This window comes from Orbicella franksi, chromosome 3 (genome assembly GCF_964199315.1).
Source record: "Orbicella franksi chromosome 3, jaOrbFran1.1, whole genome shotgun sequence".
Lineage (NCBI taxonomy): Eukaryota > Metazoa > Cnidaria > Anthozoa > Scleractinia > Merulinidae > Orbicella > Orbicella franksi.
In genome coordinates, this window is record NC_138147.1 from 9,053,416 (window position 1) to 9,062,500 (window position 9,085).

Genomic DNA, 9,085 nt, shown 5'->3' on the forward strand with positions numbered 1-9,085 from the left:
AAAACCAACATCTCCAAATTCCAATTCCACCAAGATAGAGGACCCACATCAAAACCAGATATGGCTGATGTGGCTTCCTCTCTAAATATCGTAAATTTAAGGGGTGCCATGTAACACAAACTTCACTGCTTCAGAAGAAAGCTAATGCGATTGCTGTCAAACAAACGACAGTTACCGCAGTGATTGTTATCGGTACACATCTACCTGTTCAGTAGACCCGTGGCAGCCTTCAGCCGCTCACTGCAAGACTTGACATCATTCCCCAGGTTATGTTTCACCACCACTGCGTCATCATACTCTTTTTGTAGCCTGGTTACTGCTTCCTGAAGGCCTGGCAAGTCGGTCTCGGTCAATTCTACCTCTGGTTCTGGCGTGGAAACCTTTCAAAAAATAAATAAATAAATAAATAAATAAATAAATAAATAAATAAATAAGCGAATATCGACACCATGTCCCAGCAATCAGACCAAAATGTCAGCCAGACACAACAAAAGAATATTAGAGAGTTTCCCTTACTTTCTCCATTTCATGGTCCTTGGCCTGACTCTCTAACTCTGCTTGTTTCTCGTCCTCTTCACGTTCTTTCAGCAGTTCTTCGAGGTAGTCGCAGGCCTTTCTGTAGGGTTTGTAGAGTCTTGTGTACTCCACTAACGCCACCGCATATTCCACAAGAACAGCAGCATCCTCGGACGAGTATTTGGCGGCACTGGTTGTAATTCCCTGAGGTCTCCGATCTGTCGGAATGAAACAGTAAGATTGGTCGAGGTGGCTTTTAGTTTTGTACTCAACTCAGCTATAGACAAAGTCTGTATACGAGCCAAGTGGCGTATCAGGCTGATGCTTGTCCCGGTTTGTGAAGCATGAAGCGACTAGGAGTATTTCTACTCCCCCCCCGGATGGGATGCTAGTCCATAGTAGGGCTACTCCCCCCCGGATGGGTCGCCAGTCCATCGCAGGATTAATCCCGGCATTAAGTTCGCCAGTACCCATTTATACACCTGGATAGAGAGAGGCGCTGTGAGAGTAAAGTGTCTTGCCCAAGAACACAACACAATATCCCCGGCGAGGACTCGAACCCGGACCGCTCGATCCGGAAGTGAGCGCACTAACCATGAGGCCATCGCGCCTCCACATTGGACTACTGGACTACTGGACAACAGGAGTACTAAAAGAGGTACTAGTATTACTGGCTCTTAAGGTTCTAGTTGTTTAAAGGATGGATGACGTTGTCCACCAGATAACACACTATGTAGTGGATTGTGTAGTTTGTTTTGTTCAGTGAATTGTGTCATCAACCCTCTGCCCAACTGGGCTCTGATGATTTCTTTGCCGCAAGATCCAAAACGCATTAGAAAACAATGACTACAAACGCCTTCCACTTAGGATCTCGTGGAACGCTAATCAGCAAAATGGGCTATAATGCAGATACGTAACGTGATGCAGTTTGTTTTATATCTACCTAACGGCTACTTATCGAAGACCTTTTCGCCTCTGTCACGAAAAAAAAAGATTAATCTCGGTCTTTCCAACTTCCATACATATTGAATAAACGATCTTTTCCTTAAAACTAGCCTAGTTTTAAAATTAACACAAAACGCAAACTGGACCTGAAACAATGGATGCTCGACCGGGAGAGGACTGGTAAGTACTAGCACTTAGACCCGGGGCAGCAGTACCCAGGTCACTGTCATTAACATCGCCACCGTTAGAAGCAGCTAAAAAGGACTGGACACCCTTGAGGATGTCTTCAGACAGGCCTTCTTTCCATGAAATAGTATGCAACGATTCCACAAACTTCTGCGAGTCATTCATGACTTGCTGAATAGCTTTCCATGTTGGACGGTCAACTTTACCCTCTGCATTCACGCCTGTCAAAGTGAAAGAATGAACAACTCAATAAAACGGATTTATCTCTAAGAAATATAGGCTAATTAGTGTCTTTAATGAAAATCAAGAAAGCAGCACTATCTATACTTACCCCAACTATTAAGAAATAGAAAACATGTACTGTGTTTCTAATAATGGATAGGGTGCTTAAAGTTATCTTGTAAACAAACATTTGTATATTGAAACTAAGGTAGTAATAAAGTACCGAGGAGTGGGGCCTGGATTCCTTTCTGGGAATACTCCTTGGTGCCAGGCCGTTTCTTGTGCGTTGCAGAACTCGTGCGAGATGCCTCATCAGACCCAGTCCCCAGAGAAGAGCTCTGATCTCCTTTCGGTCCATGCCTAGTCGGGGGTGGGTGAGTAGTTCCTGCTCCTCCGATTCCAGGAGCAAACTCCGGTCTTCCAAGTAGAACCATAACCATCACCATCACCATGCCTGCCATGGGTGGGGGACTCTGGAAGGCTCGGAGTCTCTCGCAAAGGGATCGGTCTACCCTATGCATCCAGTGACTAACCTAGAAGCAGTACACAAAGAAATCAACAATACCCTAACATACCAACATATTCTGACTATTAGTTTCTAGCAATGATAGTTTCGGAAGAGGGGAGAACTTATTGGTGGACGGAGAGCTTATTAAAGCAACGAGTTATTTACTTAGTTTTGGAAGGCATTTTTCGCCCAAAACGTGATAATAAGACAAGAGATTGACTACAGTTGTATTTCATTTATCGATCTTGTGGAAGTAGTCATGTCTTTGATTAAAAACAGTTAACACTGACTAAAATGTGTTCCGGTATTTCTATATATCTGAATCTCTTTTAAAATGTGTCAGATCTGAGGTATTGGAGAGCTACAAGCTTGAGGTGAAACTGTTAAAGAACATTGCTAATACGAGACGAACCTGCTCTTCAGATTTCTTCAGAGCTACTTTGGAGTCTTGTAAAGCGCCCTCTGCTAATTGAATCTCCTCCAAGACTTTCAAACGCCGACTCTTTATGTTGGAGTTTTTTAGCTTTTCAAACTCTTCATCCAACTCGTCTGTCTCATCATCCTGTGGTATACAATGCGGAGAAAGTAAGTCAGGTAAAAAGTTGGTGCAAGGAAACTGTTTATTGAAAGAAAAAAAATTAAAATAAACCGCATTCCACTGAGGAATTAAAGACTGCAGAAATGAACAAACCTACTCACACACAAAAAAAACAAAGGGAACAGACGAACGCAGGAACAAATGAATGAAAAACGAACGAACGAACGCACAAACGAAATAACGAATAAACGAACGAACGAACGCACGAAGGAACGCGTGAACGCGCCAACGTGTTACTAGCGACGAGACAAACCCCAAAATCAACACGAAATAACAAAAAACCCGTAACTAGGCCTTTCCCAACGTAACTCGCAGCTTATAAAATAAATTCTGTTGCACAGATCTTGCCTCAAAACAAATATTAACCTGCAACAAAGCTGTATCATCTTCTTCAATTTCACTGTCGATGAGCGCAATAAATGCACTTAAGGTGGCACTACCGATACCAAGTTTCGCCTTGAGTTTCTCCAGCGCTGTTGCTTTAGATGTAAGAGCTTCCAGTAGTTCATCTGACTTGACTGTAGCTACAGCTAGCTGCTGTTTGGTTTGAGAGATCACATCTTTAATCACCACTGCATCTTCTCGAGTTTGCTCCAGGGTGGCTAGCGCCCGGCTAACAAAGGTAAAGAAAAAACGTTAACTGCCTGCCTCGTCAAGAGGAAACTACAGGGTTCTCATTCTGCTTTGTGGCATTTAATCAAGGACGTTTAAGGGGTCTTAATGAACGTAAATCCGACTTTAAAGAACCCATTATTACAAGAAATGTGTAAAAAATGATTGCACACGAAATTTAACAATTTGCCGACTGATAATTACAATGATGAGATATTTCAACTTTAAAATTCACTTTTAAACCAAAATTGTCTACCGATGTAGTAAAATTGCCAGCAAAAACATAGTTACGAAATATCACTTATAAGAAATAACGGATAGTAAGGATTAGGAAAGACAGTTCTCAAACTCATTAATAATTCATCAAGTTTAAACAAAGGAAATCATGACCGCGACGGTGTTTGGATATCTGATCTTAATTACCATAGATTTTATTTTATTTCTCCGTTTTCTCCTTAGTTTTAGTTTCGATTGAGAAGATATATCAAACACTTAAGACAGTGTTTGACCACATTTTCAAACACCTCGAGGTTCGTTAAAAATACTCCGCTACGCGTCGTATTTTCACCTCTCTTCTCGGTGAGAGGAAATGTGGTCAAACACTGTCTATCGTGTTTGAAATAATACGAACAGACTTCCAAACAACTGCTAGGAGTTTCCGTCTCGAACGTAGACCGATCCTTACAGTTTACCGAATTACCCTCATTGAAAACTCCCAACAGTGGGCACTTTTGTACAATCCAGAATGGACGTCGTAATGAGCTTCAACTTGATTTCATCTTGGATGATAACGCAAATCAACTTACGTGAGTCTATCAACCCTCTCAATTGCCTCCTTCTTCTTGTCTCTAAAAATGTGTCTAAAGCAGTGCATGAACTGTATGTACGTGGTAGGGCCGACAAACACGCCCCCAGTTACACTGGCTCCGCCATTGCGTTGATGCTTCAAGCTGATCTTCTCCAGTAGTATTGAGAGTGAGCGTGGTTCACTTGCACCGGGATCCTCAGGCGGTGACTCGGCTCTACTCGACAGATGGTCATCCCCAGCCCAGGGAATCTGGTGACACTCTCGTAACACGTGACCGTGTATCGTGGATAATGACGCCACTACCTTATCTCTATAAGAGTAAATTGAAAACGAAAGTGTTGACTTGCCTAAAATTACCGCAAAGTAGTCCTTTGTCTAATAGCTTATGTGCTGTAGTGTAGACACACAATAATAAATAATACAAACTATTAAGAAAACATCGCCAGTAAAGCTATTTTGATTAGGACAAACAAAAACCACAAGTACAGCTTCTCATCAAATAGTAACATAAACTCTCTTGAAGTTTCCTGACATTTCCAGTTGTTCAATACTTCGCATCCACTGTTAAAGGAAGGTTAACCAAACAAACAAGACCATAGTAATAGCGGTAAATTTACCTTGTTTGTTCGGTGATATCACCGAGCACTTTGTGCCTCTCAAGGTAGTGACTAGCCTCTCCTTCCAGTGCGTACTGAGGCCAGTCCTTGACAAAATCCATCTGACAGCCATACAGAATCCCAGGGTAACAACTACAAAAAACAACATCAAAGACATATCACGTAACCTCGGTTCTGAGGCAGGACGATAGATTATTAAAATATCATAATGCAGTTCAGTTTGCGATGCCTTTCCTTGTTCTGTAGCTTGCATGGTAGGTTTGTCAAACTTGGTTTCCTTTCGAACTAATCTAACGGTTTTTTTCTTAAATGGTGTTTCGATCGCGCTATATTCGAACTTGATTCCTGAATTGAGTGTGGCAAAAGCAGCAATGTACTATCACTAAATATATGAACGAAGACCTTTATTTGAATGTCAAGACTAAAATACTAGTAAAGAAAAAATGCTTAATGGGAACACTATAAAATAAATCACTCAAAAATTCATTACAGATTGAATTTAGCTGTCTCTTTCCTGATGAGAGAAAAAAACAAAGTTGACAGTTTTTTGCTGGTAAATGAGTCAGTGGTGACAGAGAAGTAAGTCTTACCGAGGGCCGATTCTGAGTAACCTATGAGTTGGTGGGAGACAGAGAATGATGTGAAGATTGGCCTTGACTCGAGTGATAAAAAACTTCATTGGATCCGCCAAAAAGTTGGAGAATTTCTTCTTGATGGCTGGCATCAAAGCCTGTCAAAACATAAATAGAAACAGTTTAACAGACTCAAGTCGGAAGACATGATCGATCATCGCAGTATTACAGACAACTTAAGCAGCTGTGAAATTTAAGCCTTAAAAAGAAAAATTCCCGCCTGAAAGGAATTGGAACCCATGACCTCTGCGATACCGATGCAGTGCTCTACCAACTGAGCTATCACGCCGACTGGAAGCTGGTCACGTTGTGAGTTCGTAATATACCCGTACATGGTGAAGATACAAGTGAATAAATGAAAGATCATATACTTAAACAGCGAAGAAATCATGTCTTCGTATCTTTCTCCGCAGTTCTAATATACGATCTTTCATATATTCACTTGTAGACTCATGTCTGTAAGCACATCTTTAATGCTAAAATGGCAAAAGAAGTAAAAAACAAAACAAAAACAAAAACAAAAAATACGACAGTTTGAAGCCACAGACAGCAGTTCCGACTTACTCGAGTCGAAGGTTAGTATCTTTTTTTACAACGATCGTGGTTTCTTCACCGTTTAATCTTTATGGTTTATAGTCAACGACAAGCTTTCGAGCTCGAGATCTCTGTGGGGTATTTTACCTGCTGATGCAGTACTAAAAGTGTTAAAACTGTTGAGTAGAACGTAATGGATTGCTTCCTATGGTAACCAAGAGTTAGGACCCATCCAGACTACGTCGGAGAAGTTTGAAAACAGAGGTTTCACTCTGAAAACGCAGTAAATGTTTTCCGTCCACACTACACCAGAGAAATTTAAAAACGCGTCAATGGCCGGTCATTTTGGATTTGTGTTTGAATAAAACTCGGGCAGGAAAATCACATGATTATCGTGACGTCATCGTTTTCGAAAAGCCTCGTTTTCAAAATGCTTTCCGTCCAAACTAAAACGCAAAGCCGGTGTTTTCAAATTCCTCCGGTTTGAAGAGCGTTTTGGCAAGCTCCGTTTTCGTGACGGCTCAGTGTGGACGGAAGGCCTAAAAGGAGGGAAAAAGCTACGTTTTCAAATTCCTCCGGGGTAGTGTGGACGAGGTCTTCAAGGACTTGACCGCGATCTTCAAAATAATCAAAAGGCAATGGTAAATGTTGTTGTCACGTTGGTAGATTACCTGAAGTAGACTGTCGAGTTCATCTACAGAGAACAAAGGTGGGTACTCTCCACTGATGAGCAAACTGTTCAGAGCATCAAGATACATGTCATCACGTAGATCTGGAGCCTGAATAAAACATACACAAACATTACTTAAAAGATTCCTTGAACACTGATACACAGTCGAATCTTTATGGACAGACACCTTCCCTAAATGGACAGGTAGGCACGACCGGCTCTTACTTGGTTCAGAAGACACAGTTGTCGTAAAACAATAGAAAAAAAAAGTACAAAAGAACGAAATAAAAACAATACGTTTGTGGGGCGGTGTTCTATTGTGACGTGTACCTTGTCTTCTACACCAACTAAAGAGCCGCACGGTCTCACTCACACAAACTCTACATTTTGACCAGCCATAACCAAACAACTCTCCTATGTGGAGAAACGATATTTTTTTCTAGTCCCGAGGGTGTCCACCTTCAAGACGATCGACTGTTTGGGGAAAAATTGACAAAAAAGTGAGTCTGGACCTGTGTATGAAACATTATTAGGTAGTCAAGGTAGTCTTGAGGTAAATCCGTGCGTTCTGATTGGTCGGGATTTTTCCATACGGACCGTTTCTATCAAAACGGTCATAAACCGTGTATTTCTTGCTGTCAAACGCCGGCAAATTCAAGGCCAAAGTGCCATACATTAAACTACTTAATAACCTAGCTTGCTCGAGCCGTACTAGGGATTATTGGCCCTTGGTCGATTTTGTACGGACCTCACTGCGTTCGGTCCGTACTGCCATGACCTCGGGCCAATGTTCCCCGGTGCGACCCTCGCGCTCGGTTAATAAGAGTTAAGTATTTACAGTCCACATTAGCATTATATTCCCAATCACACCAGAGAACCCAAATATAATCCAGCCTGGAAGCATACTTACGGTAAGCAATACAGTAGTGGTCTTTCCATCGCAGCCAGCTTGACGCACGGCAGATCTGAGTCCATCAAGGAAGGTGTTGGGATAGGTACAGTCAACAGGATGAATGGGATATTCCAGCATGTACAGTGCTAATGCTGCTAACGAGTTCAGGTGTGCACCAATGGAGCCAATTAACAATGCATTTCCTCTGTTAGTCAAAAAACAACAGGATTAGAGATCGCTTTTCGACGGAAATACGCGAACATTTGTTGCAAGTGAACGAGAGATGAATGCTGAATCTAGAGACGAAGCCGAATGATTCTAACTCGTCATTAGTTAACTTTAGAGTGCATTCCTTTGGGGTGATCTGGATCAGGATCAGTGATACAAGATCACTCGGCTCATGGTGCATCAAAGAAGCCGATAAATCCGTGACCAGAGTTGATTCATCGGTTCCTTTGATGTACCATGATCTGAGTGATCTTGGATCACTAATCCTGATCCAGATCACCCCAAAGCAATATCATGTGTAAAAACTCCTCTAATATGTCATCGTATTCATTTTGTAATTAAGAAATAGAAAACATATACCGTGTTTCTATCGAGATTTAGTATATATCTACTAGTGGTCTATCACGAATGCCGTTCTCTGATTGGCTACGCTACTCACTATCTATTCTGTGATAGATAGTGAGTAGCGTAGCAGTGGGCCCTTGTTAACAGAATGACGACCGCTTTTTGGCGTTTTCGAGGTGTCTGTGAAGAGTGTTTAGATAAAGTTTTGAACGGCTAGTAGATTTATAACAATTAGATTATTCGCTCTCAATTTCTATGTGTGACAGTTGACGAGGGCGACGGTTACACATGTCTACCTGTTTTTGTAACTTAAGATCCTGTGAAGACGAACAACGTGAAACATAACATGCGATGAAATCATCAAATCCAGTCCCTCTCCACTAAACTCGTCATTGTATCGCTTCAGATAGTTTTGCAAGCAAGGTGACACTTCGTCGATGCTATTTATGGCTTGAAGAAGAATCTGCATTCACGAGGGAGAAAATGGATAAGCACAGGGTGAATTCGAGTAACAGTTTTTCCTTTCTTTACAGCTGCAACATACATAGTAGTTAAAGTTACATAGTTGTCAGGCACTTTGAATAGTAATGTGTCGCGTAATGGAAGTCGAGACTAAAACATGTTTGGCGGAGTTTGTTTGCTATCTTTCACAGTCTTCTGACGTAAATTTGCAATTTTAGCGTACATTTACATTTAGTTACTGTCAGTATAGATGAAGATAAACAGAGAATAGTACATGGGCGCGCGTAGATATGGAATTTCTCTTCGAGTG

General features: G+C 41.6%; 1 protein-coding gene across 1 annotated transcript in view; it reads right to left on the reverse strand.

Annotated features, from left to right (window-relative positions):
* LOC145481103 (dynein axonemal heavy chain 8-like) overlaps window positions 1-9,085 on the reverse strand; it is an 80,470-nt gene that overhangs the window by 23,087 nt on the left and 48,298 nt on the right. Inside the window, exons 58-69 of the mRNA XM_081459498.1 lie at window positions 8,610-8,776; window positions 7,759-7,945; window positions 6,850-6,957; window positions 5,603-5,742; window positions 5,013-5,144; window positions 4,394-4,705; window positions 3,342-3,588; window positions 2,790-2,939; window positions 2,093-2,402; window positions 1,608-1,868; window positions 517-734; window positions 205-380 (exon numbers count right to left, since the gene is read on the reverse strand). Of these exons, the coding sequence (XP_081315624.1) occupies window positions 205-380; window positions 517-734; window positions 1,608-1,868; window positions 2,093-2,402; window positions 2,790-2,939; window positions 3,342-3,588; window positions 4,394-4,705; window positions 5,013-5,144; window positions 5,603-5,742; window positions 6,850-6,957; window positions 7,759-7,945; window positions 8,610-8,776 (2,408 nt within the window). The remainder of the gene's footprint in view (window positions 1-204; window positions 381-516; window positions 735-1,607; window positions 1,869-2,092; window positions 2,403-2,789; window positions 2,940-3,341; window positions 3,589-4,393; window positions 4,706-5,012; window positions 5,145-5,602; window positions 5,743-6,849; window positions 6,958-7,758; window positions 7,946-8,609; window positions 8,777-9,085) is intronic.